The sequence below is a fragment of the Leptodactylus fuscus genome, chromosome 1 (assembly GCF_031893055.1).
Source record: "Leptodactylus fuscus isolate aLepFus1 chromosome 1, aLepFus1.hap2, whole genome shotgun sequence".
NCBI classification, from domain to species: Eukaryota; Metazoa; Chordata; class Amphibia; order Anura; family Leptodactylidae; genus Leptodactylus; species Leptodactylus fuscus.
In genome coordinates this window covers 205,425,827-205,446,361 of record NC_134265.1, presented here as the reverse complement: position 1 = coordinate 205,446,361, position 20,535 = coordinate 205,425,827, and the positions used below count along the sequence as shown (strand labels likewise).

Here is a 20,535-nt window from a genome sequence, read left to right as displayed (position 1 = left end):
TGTGAGGCAGCTTTCATTGATTCTTCACACAGTATATTGCTCTCTCACTGGTCCCTGACACAGTATTTGAGTATCATTTATTTTTAGAGCGTAAACCACATCTGAAGAGGGCCAAAGACAGCTGGCAGTCACTCCAGAGCCCAGGAAAGTTAACACTTTTTGTTTCCTACCTCCCCTGGGCCTCCATCCATTAAACTCTGAGGTCTTAAACCCCCCCCCAGAGTACAATAGTTTGTGGGGGAACCCCCCCCCCCCTAAAATTTGGATTATATTTTTTTGCAACATTTGCAATGAACACCATATATGCCACTATGAGACATTATGCTTTGTGGAGGTGCCACTATTGCACATTATATTGAATTTTTTTTAATGCAGATTGCGAGCCCCAGGGGAGGTGGGATAGGAACTACGACATCAGAGGCTTTGAAAAAAAACTAGGAAAAAGACATTGGCTGCTGAGGACATGTGACCTCTGATTCATAAGAACAGGCGACGTCATCTCCAATTCATTTGCGGCCTGCACTTAGTTAGACAGACATCTGCTGAGGGCTAGATAGGTTTTAGATTCTGCTAGGCAAGAAATCAAAAGAAGAAGAAGAACAACAGCTCTTTTAAGAGCTACACTGCAGGGAGACGCTCAATCCAGCTTTGTGTACCCACAAACACCAAAGTAGGATACACAGCAATTAAGCCAGGCTATATCCGCTCAGTTTTACACGCTGTGAAATAAACTAAGTGGGATACACTGAAATTGTCAGCCTATATATGCTTAATCCAGGTTTCAACAGTGTGTACCCCCCCCCCAAAAAAACTAAGTGGGAAACGCATCACTTGTCAGCCTATATACCCTATATACGCTTAATCCATGTTTCAACAGTGTGTACCCCACCAAAACTAAGTGGGATACACAGCAATTGTCAGGCTATGTATGCCTCACCCAGCTTTCCACGGTGAGTACCCACAAAACCTAACTGGGATGCACAGCAATTGTCAGGCTATATATGCCCAACCCAGCTTTGCACGGTGTGTACCCCCAAACGCCAAAGTTGGATACACAGCAATTATCAGGCTATGTACACTCACCCCAAGGGCCACAGGTCCAACTTCTACACCCAATACGTGTAAGGCGCAGAGGGATCGGAGAGGACAGGGCTGTGGTTGGTCATGTACTCACGCAACATGTGCCTATACTTTTCCTTCCTGATGACACTAGGCCCCTCAGTGGCAGTAGTTTGGACGGGGGGAGGGGGGGCATTAATGTGTACCAGACCTTGGAGAGTGTTCCCCTGGTGGTTGTGGACCAGATGTTAGCCTCATGGGGGAAATCTACTCTCTGCCGCCCGCGAGGGTTTACGGAAACATTTCCATCATATTCTGCACCAGTTGCTTGTGCCAATCAATTTTTTATTTTTTTTTTTCCTCTCCCCTACCAGAACAAAGGACCAGATTTTTTACTTATACCGGGGGTCGAGGATTGCAAAAATCCAGCATTGTTTGCTCTCCATGATGTGAAGTATGCCTTTGTCTCTTGAAAAGCAACCCAACATGAAATCAGCCATGTGTGCCAGTGTGTTACTTGGCATGACTTTGCTGCTCCCAACTGTAAGGGTCACTCTCCATTTTACATTTACAAGCAATGGGATGCACTGAACTTCACCCTCAAGCCTCGGGTGGGACAGTGTCATGAAATGCTACTTCATCCCCCTCGTTTTCCTCCGTCAGCCAACGGTGCGAAGATGACAGGAGTGTGCTCTGAATGTTTTTAGCCTAGCAGAGGCTACTTTTCACTTAGGAAAATGGCCGCACTTTCACCAGTATATCCGGCACAATGGTGTAGGTTTCAAAGAACCATTGCACCTACTAGTTGAAAACGTGGACCGTGTTTGAGTCTGGCAGGCTCCAGATCTGATACCAGGTTTCGCCATTATCACATACACAAACATGCCTGGTCCCAGGTGCGGCGGTGAAAACCACATTGCCGTCGCATTAAGGATGGCATCCCTAACCTCGGGGAAAGTGTGTTTTCTGTCAGTCAAGCTGAGGCGATTCAGCACGACCTGCTGTCGTCTCCACACCCCAGTGCTGAAGCACATACAGGTTGCAGGTGTGGTCGAGGTTGCAGCAGAGTAGCTTTTCAGTCAACCCCTGCCATGAATTTTGGGCTGGGAGAGGAGATAGGTCACCCCAGTTTGAACCCCGGACCCATCCACAACTACATTCACCTGGCCTGTCATTACAGAGAAGCAGTATCCCTGACAGCAGGTGCTTGGCCATGTGTCAGTGGTCCTTACAGTAAAGCGCGGAACTCGGGGCCTGACTTATGTTAGGGGACACGTGGTGGCGCTAGGCGAGGACGGCACACCAACAGAGGTAGTGGTGGCTAGGTGCTTCATAGCGAGGTGCCGCACCTGCCAGCAGGTTGCAGAAGGCCTGAGTCTCCACAGGCTGGGACGGCAACATCTCCTGGGCCAGCAGTTTTAAGATGAGGCCGTTGAAGCCTTGGGCATGTGGGTGGGTTGCACTGTACTTCTGCCTGTGATGAAAGGCCTGGGAGATGGGGAGTTGCTGGGAAGAAGCGCATGATGGTGCAGGCAAAAGGAGCAGTGGCAGGAAAAGTGTCAGAGGCGGAGGTGACTTGGCTGGTGACCTGGACTGCAGCGCCAGCACTGGCGTCACTGAGGACGAGTTGCTGGTCCACAACCACAAAATTGCCAGGAAATGGCAGAGGCTCCAGTGTTCATGCATCAGGACACACAAAGTGGTGTGGTAGCTCCTGGGATTGGTGAAGTGGTTGGACAGAGTGAGGGACAGTTAAAGGACCTGAAAACATCTCCTGGGATGGGGGAAATGTGGGATGACTGTCCTGGGAAGATGGGCATGTTGGGAGGAAGGTGGGCCAGACTCTTGTGCAAGGAAGAGGACTTGAGGCAGTGGCTGACTGGCTGGTGGATAAGGAGCTGTAAGCATTATCCGCTAGCCATTGTAACACCTATTCCTGGTGCTTGGGCCTGGTTAGTGTGGTACCCTGCTTAACGCAGCTATCAAGTCAAGGATTATGATGAGCGCATGCTAATGTTTCTTTAGCTTAAAATTTGGGTTTCTGTCCATACTATTAGGGAGGAAAGAAGGTTTCCAGGTATTTTTGAACTTTCCATAGAGGTTGTATTGAGTGTGGAAAGTGTGTAGTTGTTAGGCTGTGATAGTGGGGTAAATACAGGGACTTTGGCGTGTTATATACCCCCAGACATGCTTCCCCTACTGTCCCAGTTGCATTCCAGAGGTATTGGCATCATTTCCTGAGGTGTCATAGTGGACTTGGTGATCCTCCTCAGTCGAATATTGGTTTCCTCCTAAATAAGTATTTTTTCCCCATAGACTATAATGGGGTTCGATATTCGTTCGAACAGTCGAGTTTTGAGGGACTACTCAAATCGAATATCGAACTTCGAACATTTCACTGCTCACTCATCTCATCTTTATAGAACGGGAGGAAATCCACACAAACATGGGGAGAACATACAAACTTCTTACAGATGTTGTTCCTGGCAGGATTCAAACCTGGGACTCCAGCGCTGCAAGGCTGTAGTGCTAACCACTGAGCCATCGCGTTGCCCCTATTGCACATTATGCCGTGTGGAGGCCACCATGGGACATACTATGTGAAGGAGCCACTATGAGACATTATGATGTGTGAAGGAACCACTATGTATAGTATGTATGTGTAAATGGTGCATCATACTGTGTGGGGACCAGGAAAGGTGACGCTATGCTTTGTAGGGTGGGGGAAGCCATGTCAAAAATTTGCTATGGGGCCCATTCTTTGCTAGTTACGTTCTTGGGGAGGTAATCTACAGCCCAGGAAAGATGAGAAATGCCCCTAAAGCCATTATCACCTAATTTGCATATGAGTAAAACAGTTTTCTGGATAATTAAGTTGCAATACTGAATTGCAAACACATGGGGAACGTGTATAAAGAGCACTACAAGGTACTGTCATTACTTTAATTGTGATATTCCTGCTAACAGACTCCCTTTATCTGTGTCAGAAATTCTGGGATTGTCATTCAACAGATTAAGCATAGCATTATGTCTTCCATTGTGAATGAAGTTATACAGTCCTATGAAAAAGTTTGGGCACCCCTATTAATCTTAATAATTTTTAGTTCTAAATATTTTGGTGTTTGCAACAGCCATTTCAGTTTGATATATCTAATAACTGATGGACATAGTAATATTTCAGGATTGAAATGAGGTTTATTGTACTAACAGAAAATGCGCACTATGCATTAAACCAAAATTTGACCGGTGCAAAAGTATGGGCACCTCAACAGAAAAGTGACATTAATATTTAGTAGATCCTCCTTTTGCAAAGATAACAGCCTCTAGTCGCTTCCTGTAGCTTTTAATCAGTTCCTGGATCCTGGATGAAGGTATTTTGGACCATTCCTCTTTACAAAACAATTCAAGTTCACTTAAGTTTGATGGTCTCCGAGCATGGACAGCCCGCTCTCAAATGATCTGAAAACAAAGATTGTTCAACATAGTTGTTCAGGGGAAGGATAATAAAAATTTTCTCAGATATTTAACCTGTCAGTTTCCACTGTGAGGAACATAGTAAGGAAATGGAAGACCACAGGGACAGTTCTTGTTAAGCCCAGAAGTGGCAGGCCAAGAAAAATATCAGAAAGGCAGAGAAGAAGAATGGTGAGAACAGTCAAGGACAATCCACAGACCACCTCCAAAGAGCTGCAGCATCATCTTGCTGCAGATGGTGTCACTGTGCATCGGTCAACAATACAGCGCACTTTGCACAAGGAGAAGCTGTATGGGGGAGTGATGAGAAAGAAGCTGTTTCTGCAAGCACGCCACAAACAGAGTCGCCTGAGGTATGCAAAAGTACATTTGGACAAGCCAGCTTCATTTTGGAAGAAGGTCCTGTGGACTGATGAAACAAAGATTGAGTTGTTTGGTCATACAAAAAGGCGTTATGCATGGCATCCAAAAAAACAGCATTCCAAGAAAAATACTTGCTACCCACTGTAAAATTTGGTGGAGGTTCCATCATGCTTTGGGGCTGTGTGGCCAATGCCGGCACTGGGAATCTTGTTAAAGTTGAAGGTCGCATGGATTCCACTCAGTATCAGCAGATTCTTGAGAATAATGTTCAAGAATCAGTGACCAAGTTGAAGTTACGCGGGGATGGATATTTCAGCAAGACACCGCTCCAAATCGACTCAGGCATTCATGCAGAGGAACAATTACAATGTTCTGGAATGGCCATCCCAGTCCCCAGACCTGAATATCATTGAACATCTGTGGGATGATTTGAGAGCGGGCTGTCCGTGCTCGGCGACCATGAAACTTAACTGAACTTGTTTTGTAAAGAGGAATGGTCCAAAATACCTTCATCCAGGATCCAGGAACTGATTAAAGCTACAGGAAGCGACTAGAGGCTGTTATCTTTGCAAAAGGAGGATCTACTAAATATTAATGTCACTTTTCTGTTGAGGTGTCCATACTTTTGCATCGGTCAAATTTTGGTTTAATGCATATTGCACATTTTCTGTTAGTACAATAAACCTCATTTCAATCCTGAAATATTACTGTGTCCATCAGTTATTAGATATATCAAACTGAAATGGCTGTTGCAAACACCAAAATATTTAGAACTAAAAATGATTAAGATTAATAGGGGTGCCCAAACTTTTTCATAGGACTGTATGTGACCATGGCCAAAGAAATCTGTACCAAATGTTCAGCATTCCTGTATTTGTAATCTAAACATTGCTGCAAGTTCAGCCTTGAAAAACCTGAAACCATTCTATTAAATCTAAGTAAGGCTTCGTTCACATCTGTGTTGGAGTCTCTATAAGAGGACGACTTTTCTCTCTGCTGGTTTCAGTATACATTAAAGTCTATGGGGTCTGCCGGTAACTGCAGTTTTAGTGGACGGCCTCTCCGTTGTTCTGGTCCCATGGCGGATTTGAACGACAGAGAGTGCAGCGCAACTATGAACCTAGAGTCACATCCACAGGGTTCTTTTGCTGCGTGTGGTCTGAAATCCTGCTGGTTTGTAAAGGCAATACCTTTAGTCACAAAATTGTTCAGTCATTGGCCACTGCCATTGCTAAGAAATGACTAGATGAAAATTTGTGAAGTTGAGCAGTTCGCATCATCAATGTGTCCGTGTAACAGTGTTTTGTTTTGTTTTTTATGGTGGTTTACTCGGATTCTAGTCATGGCACACGGTGTGCGGGCGAGGTGGCTGCATCTGCTAACAATGATTTATGTGGTGTTGGTATTGCATACAATGCAAAGATAGGAGGTAAAGTATGAAGGACCTGAGAGGACAATGTCTACTTTGTGCTGACAGCAGTACTCATAAATATATCCTTTCAATAGGGGTGCGGATGCTTGATGGATTGATTACGGATATTGTAGAAGCTCGGTCTTTAAGTCTGAATTCACAATACATACATATCTACAGTGCCAGCTGGGGACCAGAAGATGATGGAAAAACTGTGGATGGACCAGGCACACTGGCTACAGAGGCTTTCTATAAGGGAATAGTAAATGTGAGCTATGCAAAATAGTGTCTTCCTGATTTATTTCTTTATACTCTTTACATCTACGGACTTTTTTTTATTTGTATTCTTTGAAGCAACCTGAGCTCTTGCTACTGTATTGCACTATGTACATTTTTTCCAGTGATCAGAAGAATGGGGGCCCAAAGTCTCCTTGTGTCCAACATTTGAATGAAGCGCTAGTGTGCCTGAAAAAAAACAGCACTCCATTTACTTCTATGGGGCTTTCTGAGTTTGCATTCCTGTAGACTCCATAGAAGTGTATGAAGCGCTGGCCACTCATGTGTATTTCCACTATAGAATGTAAAAAAAAAAATGTAACTTGTGACTATTTAAAGGTGTTTTCCCATTAACTTAAGCATATAATAAAATTGAACATAAAAGTTAAACATTTGCAAATATAAATAAAAATTTTGCAGAGTTTTAAAGACTTTCTCTAATCCGAAACTTTCTGTGATCAGACACCTAGCATCTTATTGTGGCTGGGTTATCTTCTCATACATGTAGTGTCTCTGCTGGATAATCCTGCCACAGTAAGGAATCCAGTAAAATGGATTCCGCATGTGAACATACTACGCGGCTAGCCGTGACGAAATACAGATGCAGTGTACCAGCATCCAGTCGTGGCATTCCGCTCTGGATTAGGCCCGAATGCGGTAAAAAGAAGCGAGCGGCTCACATTGAAGTCAATGGGAACCGTTTTGACAGGCGGATTCCGCGTCAAAATCTGCTGCCAAAAAACTCCGTATAAACTAGCCCTAAGGAGGTCATGGCTGAGTTTCTGACAAAACAATAGAAAGTTTCTTCATTCATGGTCTTATCCATTGGCAACCAATCAATTCAAAGGACTGTCGCCAATAAGATGGTTAGAGTAAATCTTTAAAATTGCAACATTTTTAATTATCTATTTTTGCAAAAATGTTTCATATTTTAATTGTCTACAAATTTATATATGGTATATTTGTAGACAATTGTAGTCTCTTTCATGTGAAACCACCTTTTAAGTTGCAAGTTATTTTAAATAGCTACAAATAACTGTTAAGTAACTTTCTTACACCATAAAAGTTGTATAGCTGTAATGATGAATTCCCCCAAGCTGTTTATGGTCCCTCAGTTTCCTTCCTCCTCTCCTGTTTTCACAGGTAGTTTATGCCTACTTAGATTTTGCAGGACTTACTCCAATTTTCCAAAAATAGTATACATTTTACAAATGCATGCAGGGGTATTCAAACTTGTAAGCATTTCTTAAATTCTTTACAAGATGGTACATGACTATATCCATTCTCCAAAGTCTACATTATATTGATACGCTTCAGCCTCTTTCTTTTTGCTTTCTTCCACTCTAGGGGCGTGTTGGCCTTGGCTCAATTTTTGTTTGGGCATCAGGAAATGGTGGCTTGCATTATGATAACTGTAACTGTGATGGTTATACCAACAGTATCTTCACTTTATCAGTTGGCAGTACAACAGAAAATGGAGAAGTCCCATGGTATAGTGAGGCTTGTTCATCGATACTTACTACCACTTTCAGCAGTGGCAACATGAAGAACAGAAAAATTGTAAGAAAAAATTTGTATTAGGCAGATGAAAAAAAAATTCAAACTCTTCTGTCCACGGTTCTCCAGTGTCCATTCCTGATGCTCCGTATTGCTCAGTCTTGTTTTGCTGGAAGTCCACGTTTCATTGTGACGTCCCGTGACCCTTTCCTTTGGCCCTTGACTGGCATCAGTGGCCACGTGCTGCAGAGACTTCAACCAAAGAATGGAGCAGCAGGACTGGAACATGCTGGTAGACACTGGAGCACCGGTACAGGGGAGTATGTTTTTTTTTTTTTGTTTTTTTTGTTTTTTTTTTGTTGTTTTTTTTTGTTTTTTATGACCTTCACTGGCCTAGCAAGAAAAAAAATGTAATTATCCTGGACAATCCCTTTAAAGGGGTTTTCCCATCTCTCAGTTTCAGCAGTTTGCTTGCCGTCTCCTCTTATATAATGGGGTGCGTGGGGTTTCCACTCGGTGTCTGCACAAGTCATGCGGAGAGAAATGTACTGCAAACAGCACTTTTCTCTTTGCATGATAAGTGCGGACACTGCAAAGAAAACACACGGACACCATTATAATCTATGGGGTCCGTGTGGTTTCTTAACGAACCACTTTTTAATGCGTTCGGGATGGTCTCCAAGCGAACTCCCCGAATGGAATACCGAACGCAGATGTGAACCGGGCCTTAGCAACCATCAATCTTAATAAAGGGATATCGGAAGGGATATCATAGCAATTAAGTAACATTATCCTTTCTCTTTTATGATTTATTTTTTTTTTTTTTTGAAGCATGAAATATATTATTATATACTATTTCAAAGTACCGTATATACTTAAGCATAAGCCAACTTTTTCAGCATAGTTTTTATGCTGAAAAAGCCCCTTTCGGCTTATACTCAAGTCAGGGTCCACGGAGCACAGAGACCTGAAGGACCTGCATAAATTAAACAAAGAGGGTGGTCCTTTAGTGCTAATGCTCTGTGATTGGCTTGTCATGTAGGTTATGTGATTGTGATGTCTTCAAAGGTCCTGTAGCCACTAGAATGTAACATCTTCAGATAAGTCAGTGGCCATTATGTGCAGGATTCATTGTGTCTTATAGAAGAAGTCTGTCGTATGGAGGAGAGGAAGCTACAGTAAAGTGAAAGTAAAACACACAAGTACCTGCTGGAGTTACTATTCCTAGTAATGTCAGACATTTGGGGTTATTAATTTAGTTTCAGTAACTCAATTAATAGCAGTTAACCCCATCATGTCCGTCATATTAACCCCTGTGTCCTCCATTAAGGGCCACTAATATGTGAGACACATGGGGGTACTAATAAAGACCTTAATTATGAAGATACCTAATTATTACCTCAATATGCTCCACATATCAGTAACTCTTATGTGAGGCACACAGGGGGTTAATGTGAGGGACATGATGGGGTTAACTGTTATTACTATGAGGCACATGGAGTTACTAAGCTGCAATGCAAACGATTAGACTTTTTATCTGCAATGGTGGATTTCCCCCTCTCGGCTTATACTCGAGTCAATAAGTCTTCCGAGTTTTTTTGTGGTAAAATTCGGGGCCTCGGCTTATATTCAGGTTTATACTCTGGCTTATTCTCAAGTATATACAGTACATGTTGTGTTTATAAAATGTTATGCATTGATTTGGTTTAATACCAACACAGAGAACAGGACTGTCTGCTTCTTGCACCATTCTCTGTGTATCAGATGCTGAGAACAGCAAATCGATGGGGGTGCTGGGTGTCAGGTTAACGGTATTATTATAAAAGTCAAATTTATGACTTTGTGAGACTTCTGTGGTCAATCTTCTACAGGTCACTACTGATATACGCTACCGGTGTACAGAGCAACACACTGGAACATCAGCATCTGCTCCTTTAGCTGCTGGAATTATTGCACTTGCACTAGAAGCAAAGTAAGAAGCGTCTGAATTAGAAGCTTTATACTTAGAAGTATTTCTTTACTAATATGTGACATTTCTAAACACAGTCCTGTTCTCACTTGGAGAGATATACAACACATTGTGGTGCGCGCGTCAAGTCCTGCTAACTTAAAAGCTGATGACTGGGTGATAAATGGAGTAGGCAGAAAAGGTAGGCCACGAGGCATTTCCTCTTAATCAATCATCAATCAATACTCAATTATAAAAGTGTATCTTTTGGATTTTTTTGAGTGAGTCACCATTATGGTTATGGACTCCTGGATGCTGGAAAATTGGTGGACCTAGCTCTAAAGTGGGAAACTACACTTCCTCAAAGAATGTGCTTGGTGAAGCTTGTGAGTACTCCTCAGTAAGTGTAAATGTATATTCTCATGTGACTTTGTTTTCCTTTACTACAATCCTTTGAGAAGTAATTTGTATTTTAAAAAAAAATAAAAAAATATTTATTTATTTTTTAAATTTATTTATTTTTTTCTTTCTTTTTAGAAAACTATCCTCCCATCTTGTTATAAGGCGCAACATTAGTGGCTGCTCGGGAACATCACACTACATCTTGTCTCTTGAGCATGTGCAAGCCCAAATCTCCCTCAGCTATACTCGCAGGGGTGACCTTGAAATTTACCTTATTAGCCCTATGGGTACACGTTCTATATTGGTGGCATTGAGGTAATATTGGAATATGAGTATACTGTACTGTATTATCAAAACTAAAAAATCTTACATGTCTCATGTGTCTCTAGACCATATGATACGAGTTCTGTGGGGTACGAAAACTGGTCCTTTATGAGTACACACACATGGGATGAAAATCCACAAGGCATATGGACACTTGAATTGGTGAACAAAGGGGACAAACGCAACACTGGTAGGGATCACTTTTATACCAAAGTTTAGCTCTAAATAAGAACAAACAAATCAATTTAGAAAAAATATTTTAAGGGTTATAAACATGATGAAACAATATGTGGTTGATATTGTATGTCCTTCCTGCAGCCTTTAACATAAAGGCACTACTCATAAGATCAATTTGGTTATCAAGCTGGTATTGAATAATTTACCATACACTGCCGAATACCTTGAATACTCAAAAAAAAAAGTGGCCTACTTGGGAATCCTTGCTTGAATAAATAGTGTAAGCTGATGGCTAGTAAGGTGCTGAAGGGGGTGTACATCTCACCCAGATTGCTCAGATGGGTGAGATGGTAAAAGTCCAGAAAAGTTGTTTCTCAGCAAATAGATAGGCTTTGCTTAGCATTGTTTGAGTGCCGTGCACTCGGCTGGATTTTTAAGGAATGGTAGGTAGGTTGGTAGTGGGACTTACCATTCCCATCCCCTCCAGTCCACATCTTGTGGACACTCAGCTGTATAGGGTTTGGCCTCGTCAGCAAGACATAAGTCTGCTGGAAGAACAGACTTCGTTAGGGTCCATTCACAAGGAGGAAAATGGCACTTTATTTGGTACTGAATTTTCCACACTGAAAAAAAGCCTCCCATTGAGTACCGCTAGCTTTTTTTTTTCAGTAGCAGAATTTTCTGCTAGCAGAAAATTCAGCACCAAATAAGCGCCATTTTCCTCCGTGTGAATGGACCCTGCAGCTAATGTACACTGCACCATTGGGAAGAACAAGGATCAATATGGTCTTTCGGGCTGCCATTGAGCTAGAGACATGACCAGCTTGTGCTGGCTTTCTGTATTTTATTTTCCTTGACCATTTAATGATGTGAAACCTTTCATTATAGTTCGGTTAAGTAGCAAGTTGCATTATGTACCAATGAACTGTTGTTTTTTGTTTTTTTTTATAGGTAATGTGGAGAAATTGTTTGGCCTTGATGTAAAACTGGAAACTTTGGGCACTACTAGGGCTTGTCCAAAAATTGGGACAAGTCCTCCATCATGTGTTCCTAGAGTTTCTAGTTTTAAATATCCCACTTGTCCACCACTGTAAATAGTGAGGGGTATACAGGATTCAATTACTCTAAACCTGCTTTGCCTGAATAATTCCGTTTATCCTAAAAGATCAGTTCCTGGTTGTGTATGTTAGTGATTGGTAGGGCCAACCTGTTCACAGTAGTTAGATGCCCAACTGCTTTATACATTGTCCATAATTCTCTCATAAGGATCCTAATGAGACACTTTAAGAAGAGCCAAAGTCTTTTTAGGTTATTGATCTAGAAAAAAAAAATGCAACGTTTAGATGGGCGATAGTCAGGAAGAGCTGCCTGTGCCTAATCTCTGGTTTGCTGGTAGCTAATATGGCTGGATACTTCAGGCTTGCCATCAATCTGCCTAGACCAAAACTCTAGGGCCAGTTCCCCTCTATTGGAGTTCAGGAGAGAAGTCCCGAGAATTAATTGCAGTGGCTGATGGCTTTGGTAATGGTTGCATTAACAGGACAGGAATTATGGGATATAGAAATAAATAAAGAAGAAACTGAAGAAATCTGGTGACACGTTTATTGCTAGAGTGAGAGATAAATGATTGGCTTTCAGATCTCTCTGCTTGTCTTTTAGTTACTGAAATATTTTTTTTTTTCTGCTTGTATTGTTGCATGTTTACTTCAACCAAGAAGATATTAGTCTGTATATCTTTTAGGATTGTTGTACAGCTTTGTGCTTATTCTGTATGGGACCAATGAAGACTTGATGGCTAGAAAAATAAGAAGTCCTATATTGACGGAGTGTGTGAGCCGGAACCCCAATGGAGTATGTCTGGGTAAGTTACATACACTTTTTTTATGTCCCCTGCTTTCCACAGCAAAGAAACTTTCCTAAATGAAATTGAATGATTTGTTCCACACAGTTTATCCATGAGAGACAAACTTTGATCACAGTTACTGCAAATCAGTAGACAGGACAGACAGATAGAAATATGTTAATTAATAATTTTATTTTGAAACTAAGATTTTTCCTAAAGATAAGTTTTTCCAACACTGACTCTGACTCCACACCTCTGGTTTAAAGGGTTTCCTCACGAAAGCAGGCATAACATTTCATAGATTAGGACTATTAGGAGATGAGCGAATACCGTTCGATCGAATAGGTATTCGATCGAATATCAGGCCGTTCGAGGTATTCGATTCCAATCGAATACCACGTGGCATACGCAGCGAAAATTCGTATCCCCTCCCACCTTTCCTGGCGCGTTTTTCTTCTACCAATAACTGTGCAGGGGAGGTGGGACAGGAACTACGACAACGTAGGCATTGAAAAAAAAAATTGAAAAAACCCATTGGCTGCCGAAAACATGTGACATCCATCTTCGTATCATTTTGCGGCTTGTAGACGTAGGGACAGATGTACTGCTGAGGGCTAGAGAGGATTAGCTTCTAGTAGGCAGGGAACAACTGAAGAAAAACAGCTCTTTTCAGAGCTATACACTGCAGGGAGAGGAGTCGGTGGAAAACAGGAATATAGAGCAGTTAGTTCTTGCTATATACGTGCAAACCAGCTTTTCCAGGGGTGTCTCCCCACAAAATAGCAGGAATACAGAGCAATTAGTGGCTGCTATATACGTGCAAACCAGCTTTTCCAGGGGTGTCCCCCCACAAAATAGCAGGAATACACAGCAGTTAGTTCCTGCTATATACGTGCAAACCAGCTTTTAAAGGGGTGTCCCCCCCACAAAATAGCAGGAATACAGAGCAGTTAGTTCCTGCTATATATGAGCAAACCAGCTTTTCCAGGGGTGTCCCCCCCCCCCCCACAAAATAGCAGGTATACAGAGCAGTTAGTTCCTGCTATATACGAGCAAATCAACTTTTCCAGGGGTGTCCCCCCACAAAATAGCAGGAATACAGAGCAGTCAGTTATTAGACGATTGTCCTGTGTTTGCTCTCTCCCACTGAGCCCAGGGCTTGCCTTCCAAATGACAGTGCACGCAAAAGGTGGTAAGGTTGCTCTTTTCAGAGCCCCTACTCAGTTTAGACTTGCAAAGTGTGCAAACCGCACTAAATTTGCCATGTAACTGACATGTAAATGATGGGTCTATCCATTGGCTGTTCATTTTGATATTATACAAAACACCAAAAAATGATGAAATACCAGATGTATAGTCGAATCAAATATGTAGAAAAACACCGGGCAAAAATATATCAAAAATATACACTTTTATTGGATAAAATTACACATAGATGGACAAACACAATAACACACAATATAAATAAGGGAACAGATACAACCCAAAAGAGCACGGTGAGGGAGAGGTATATACATACACACATGTACAATGATGTAACTAGGGTATTATGCATCATGTATATTCAGGTACAGGCATAAAGGTAGAGTCATAGTAAATGGTATAAATGTATGCAAAGCACATCAAATGTGACCCCATAAGACCCTAACACATATAGAACGCCATATATATCACAAGCACATACTCTATACAATCATAGGTAATACCCTCATCCCGGACCGTTCTCCGACCCGACGTGGGTCATGTCATGTGGGTATAAATAAAGGGCACAAATCAGATACAGCTGCACTCAATGCCTGGTAACAGGGGCATAATTAAACCACGTCCATTCCCCCCGGCGTGTAGTCCGCACATCACTGCAAAGGAAAATGGCCGCAAACGATGTATATGTGCAAGTGCGGCTATCAACGAACCACTAGAGGTAAAACTACATTGTCTTCCTCCAGCAAAATGGCCGCCGCTCGCGTCAGCCGGTCAGCACTGTCAGCTGAAAGCCAACCGTGCTTATCCGTGATGATGCCAACGGCTGCGCTGAAGACCCTTTCCGAAAGCACGCTGGCAGCAGGGAAGGACCTCCAAGGCGTACAGCGCAAGTTCCAGCCACAAATCCAACTTCGAGACCCAATAAGTGTAGGGAGCAGAGGGATCGGAGAGGACAGGGCCAGGGTCGGCCAGGTACTCCCACAACATGCGCCTATACTTGTCCCTCCCGGTGACACTAGGCCCTCAGTGGCGGTAGTTTGGCCAGGGGGTGCCATTAACGTGTCCCAGACCTTGGAGAGTGTGCCCCTGGTGGGTGTGGACCGGATGGCAGTTGTTAGCCTGTTGGAGGAATAAGTCTGGCAACATGGGCGAGTTTTGCATGAGTGGCTAGTACATGGAAAATCTTTGGCCTTGCTGCCTCTGGACATGCCTCTGCCTCTAGTCACATTTTTTCCTGCTTAGCTTGCCTCAACATCTACACTGCTTTCCCCTCTAGACATCATCCCTGTCCATGCCGGGTCAGTGGCCTCATCGTCCACCAACTCCTCTTGCAATTGCTCACTCTCCCCTAACTGCAAACTGCACATAACCACAGCTTGACCTGATGGCAACTGTGTCTCTTCATCATCACTGACGCCCAGAAACGCCGGTTGTGGGTCAACAATCCCAAAATTGGTAGGAAATGGCGGATACTCCAGTATTTGGGCATCAGGACACACAAAGTCGTCTGGTAGCTCCTGCAATTCGGGAAGTGGTTCAACAGAGGGAGAGACTGTAAAAGGACCCGAAAATAGATCCTGGGAGGGGGCAAGGGTGGGAGGACTCTGTTGGGAAGATTGGGCATGTTAGGAGGAAGGAGGGGCAGACTCTTGGGTATGAACACGACTGCAGGTAGTGGCTGACTGGCTGGTGGAAAAGCAGCTGGAAGCATTATCCGCTAGCCATTGTAACACCTGTTTCTGGTGCTCGGGCCTGGTCTGCGTTGTACCCTGTACCCTGCTTAACGCAGCTGTCATAGCAGGAATTGCGATGAGCGCATGATAATGTTTCTTGTCCAGTGGAAAGGATGGGATAGGATTTCACATAAGTCTGCTACCCATGGTAACTCATGGTGCAGAAACTGAGGGAGCTGACTTTGATGAACCCTTGGGTTTTGGAGATGAAACTCTATCAAAGGTCTCTGCTGCTCACACACCCTGCTCCACATATGGTATCTAGGGTTTCAGTGTGTGGTGACCTCGCACAACAGCCGGTGCTTCGGGCAGATGTAGGTGTTGCTGAAGTGTATTGAGGCTAGCAGCAGCTACTGTAGACTTGCCAAAGTGGGCGCACAACTGCCGCACCTTAACCAGTAGCTCCATTAAATTGGGGTACGTTTTTAGAAACCGTTGCAGCAATAATTTGAAAATGTGGACCGTATTTGAGTCTGGAAAGCTCCAGATCTGCTACCAGGTTCCGGCCGTTATCACATATGCCAACCTGCCTGGGCCCAGGTGCAGCAGGGCAAAAAACATTTCCATCTCATCCAGGATGGCCTCCCTGACCTCGGAGGCAGTGTGCTGTCTGTCCCACAAGCTGATGATCTTCAGCACAGCCTGCTGACATCTCCCCATGCCAGTGTTGCAGCGTTTCCAGCTTGTAGCTGGGGTCGATTTAACGGTGAAGGAGGACGACGAAGGTGGTGTTTCAGCACTCCTGCCAGGAATATTGGGCGGGGAGACAAGGCAGGCCGCCACAGTTTGTGACCCGGTCCCAACCTCCACTACATTCAGCCAGTGTGCCGTGATTGAGATGTAGCTTCCCTGGCCGCATGCACTTGTCCACGCGTTGGTTGTAAAGTGAAACTTTGTGCAAAGTGCAGAACTTAGGGCCCGCCTGATGTTACGGGACACGTGCTGGTGCAAGGCTCAACTCGCCCTAAGGACCATAAACACTGCTGGTTAATTTTGTTCCGTTCCAAAGGACTCTGTGTTTAGATTTGGCTCAGTCACAGCTCCAGAACATGCCTTGGAAGGCAAGGTTTCCTTTAGAGGCTCCATCTCAGCAGGATGATGATAGTGAAGCTTGGTTAAATCTGGTGTCGGAAGGGAAAGTGGTTTCTGATCTACATCTAAAGTACTGGAGCATGTTATTTGGACTATTGACACCTGATCAGAACCCTGTATAGGTAATGTAGAGTCCGATATTAGAGGACCATTACCGGTAGTAGTAGTTGCAGCCAATTCTCCACCTTTGTGGATCTCTAAATAAAAGTTACCCCCCAAGACTTGATGCCAAAATGTTATTAATTTCCCAATCAAAATCAAGGTCAATGTCTGGGTCCTCAGTCCAATCCACTGCATCAATCCAACACAACGAGAGTGATGGATCTGGAACCACTGTTTTTGGGGCTAAAAATTTTAAAGGGGCTAACACTCTGCTGGTGCAAGGCTCAACTCACCCAAAGGGCAAAAAACTCTGCTGGTGCAAGGCTGAACTAAGATAAAGGGCCTAAAACTCTGTTGGTAAGAGGCTGAAGTCACCTAAAGGGCCTCAATCTCTGCTGGTAGTTCAGCTTGAGGGCCTCTAACTTAATTTGGAAGGGCTCACGTTAAGGGCCAGTGAATTTTAGAAGGTCTTACCACATCTCTCTCTCACAAGCGCACACACACACATCCACAATGACAGTTCAGGGTGGATACTGTTGGATTTCCCATTACTTATTCCATCTGTGGTTGTCATGGGCAATGTGATTTAAAGGGGTGCATGCTAATGTTTATTTAGCTTTAAATTTGTGTTTCTGTCTATACTATTGTGGAGTTTAATGTTTAAATCAGCCGGGGACAGTGAAAAAAATGCATACTCTCCTGTCCCCAATGCTCTGGTGTTCACCCGCGTAACCCAGTTGTTCTGCTCCCATGGGTCTCTTCCGGAGTTCTTCTGAAAACGCTGATTGGCCTCAGTGGTCACGTGACTGCTGAGGCCGATTAGTAAAGGGCCTGAACGTCACTACCAGTGACATCACAGGTCCTCTTCCTGAGGCTGCTAACTGGGCTCAGCAGTCACATGAACTCCGGAAGAAACTCGCTGCAGAAGAAGAATCGGGAAATGTGGGAGAACACCAGAGCATCAGGGACAAGAGAGTATGCAACTTTTTTTTTGTTTTGTTTTTTTATTCAATGCCCCTGGCTGATTTAAACATTAAAAGAGTTACAGTTTTGCCTGGACAACCCCTTTTAATTGCATGTGCAATTGCATAGTCAATGTTAAAAAGAAAAAAAAAGTGAAACTTTGTGTTTGGCATGTAACGGGATGGCCATTAGTGTTGAGCGAGTAGTATTCGATTGAATACCTCGCCGGCATAGGAATGCATATAGTCCGCCGTACACAAAGGGGTTAAACGCTATACGAATATTAGATGCATTTAACTCCTTGATGTTCGGCCGATTACACGCATTCCTATGCCGGCGAAGTATTCGATTGAATACTACTCGCTCAACACTAATGGCCATTAATTTTTTGCATTCATTAAATGGATCTGGTGATGTATTTTGTAGTACAGTCCTAAAGAAGTATTAATATTAAGTCTTGTTTTTAATAGAGTGTGAACCATCATTTTATACCTTTGGAAGCCTCTGCATATCCTATTGTCCGCCAAAATACTATAAGGATGTACAGAAGGTGAAGAGAATGAAACATGAAGCCTACAGCTATCAAACCTCTCCTGTTTGTGCCCCATGCCATTCTTCCTGCTATACTTGCAGGGGTGATTCTGCTAATAACTGCACTTCCTGCCCACTGTTTTCTACCCATAATAAGCAGCAATGGTCTTGCTCCCAGCTGAATTTTCCAAGGTCATATTCTAGTAAGGCTGAGTCTGTAATGGTTCCAGCCATTACTTTAGTGGCATCTATTGGTATAGGGGTCGCTATAATTATGTACTATTTTATTTCCTCTCTTTCCTTGCTTCTTTTGAGTGGCACATCCATGGACAGTTTATGAATTTTCTGTATCTTCTCAGCCAACTTTAATGAAAATGCAAATTGAGGATGAAAAGACTACGCCAAAGCAAAAATTCCTCATTTCTGTTGAGAGTGGTAATAAGGATGGTTTTATACAGACTGAGAAAGGAAAAAAATGTTATTGCCATTAAATATTTCAAACTTCTACCATCTTTGTACAAAATATGTGGTTGTACCAATGCTTAACATAAAAGTACTGTATATCGTGTTTAGAAAAATATTTGTAATTGTTCACATGGGTTGTGTAGTAAAAATCTAACCATATAAATTTCATTTAACTCTTTTCCTACCAAGGACATATCTCATACTTCCTCACAGGGTAGCCAAGAATTTGAGAATGTCCTTGTTGCCGACAGTTATTTCTATATAGGGCTGTATACCACCTAGAATGATGAGGTTGGTGTCATATTAAGGGCTTGTTCACATCTGCGCCCAATCTCCTTCTGTCGGGTTTCCGTCTTTGGCAGACAAGATAGGAAACCCGGCAGACAGTGTCCGGCCGTGCGTGCGTGTTATAGCTAGTTAAAAAACCCAAAAACGTCTGGAGTAGAAGCTGCGTGTACTGTGAATATTGTTGGTGATATAGAGTCCAAGATGTAGCTATTTTAAGTGCTCCCTGTCCAGCCTCAGTTTTCTCACCTCACTCGGAGTGGCGGGAGTTGTTGACAAGTTATAGTAATTAGAGGAGAGACACTTTAGACCCTCCTTCTAAGGGAAGAATATGCAAATCTGTTTTCTAAGATGTAAATAGGAAAACAGTGTCTCTGTTTGTGCTGCCCTCTAGGGGTAGCCCTCTTAAACAACATGCATGTCTTTTTCAAGTCTATTGCATGATGCGAGGATATGCCAAAACCAATTTATTCTATTCCAAAAGGAACAAAATCCCAGTTGTGGACAGCGCTGTTTCGATCTGGTTGGATCTCAGAGGGCTACCCCTAGAGGGCAACAAACAGAGGCACTGTTTTCCTATTTACATCTTGGAAAACAGATTTGAATATTCTTCCCACAATCCCCAGCGGAGTAAAAATGGCTCAGTAAAACTCTATACACCTGTAAAAGGGCTCTGTCCTCAAGGAGAAATATTATCCCCATAAACCCTCCTTCTAAGTGTAGCTAAGAGCAGGGGAAGGTTATCAACTCCCCTTCACCATCAGTCAGAGTATGCTTGTGTCCAAGCCATCACACTAAACACTCATATCACAATCGCATCTTATCCTACTATTATAAATGTAAATGTTTGGATGTTTGTTACTCAATCACGCAAAAACGGATTTGGATGAAATCTAATTTATAACCTGGATTAACACATACCATACTTTTTATCCCAGTAAATGACATGGCTTCACGACTGTTATGAATTTATGTTGTTCTATTATATTAAACTGCTCTTGCTGGCCGGACAATCTCAGCTAATTGCAGTTTGCTGATAATGCATGGCCTGTTATCTCTTTATGTAAACACACAGATAACACTGAATCCATTCTGTACAAGCATATGATCTGATCTGCATAAAGCCGGGTTCAGACAGGGTTTTTTGGTCCGGATTTTGACATGGACTCTGCGTCAAAATCCGACTCAATAAAATACCTCCCATTTGACCTCAACTGGTTCCTTTTTCCGCGAGCAGGCACAAAAAAAAAAAAAGTGACCTGCCCTTTCTTTACACAGATTCTATTCATTTCTATTCTCCCCGCCCACACTCTCCTAAGCCACAAGCCCCGCCTTCCTAGCTCTTTAAACACTAACCTGGGAGGTGGTGGCAGCGAGGCGAGAAGAG

At 43.1% G+C, this 20,535-nt stretch overlaps 2 protein-coding genes across 2 annotated transcripts in view; one reads left to right on the top strand and one right to left on the bottom strand.

The window, feature by feature from the left end:
• Positions 1 to 20,535, bottom strand: part of C1H19orf25 (chromosome 1 C19orf25 homolog) — a 245,185-nt gene that overhangs the window by 44,036 nt on the left and 180,614 nt on the right. The gene's annotated exons all lie outside the window — the stretch shown is intronic.
• Positions 1 to 20,535, top strand: part of PCSK4 (proprotein convertase subtilisin/kexin type 4) — a 38,412-nt gene that overhangs the window by 11,797 nt on the left and 6,080 nt on the right. The window contains 11 exon segments of the mRNA XM_075280826.1: positions 6,237 to 6,325; positions 6,403 to 6,575; positions 7,931 to 8,143; positions 9,952 to 10,052; positions 10,127 to 10,230; positions 10,311 to 10,428; positions 10,566 to 10,745; positions 10,820 to 10,944; positions 12,673 to 12,792; positions 18,338 to 18,652; positions 18,714 to 18,833. Of these exon segments, the coding sequence (XP_075136927.1) occupies positions 6,237 to 6,325; positions 6,403 to 6,575; positions 7,931 to 8,143; positions 9,952 to 10,052; positions 10,127 to 10,230; positions 10,311 to 10,428; positions 10,566 to 10,745; positions 10,820 to 10,944; positions 12,673 to 12,792; positions 18,338 to 18,652; positions 18,714 to 18,833 (1,658 nt within the window).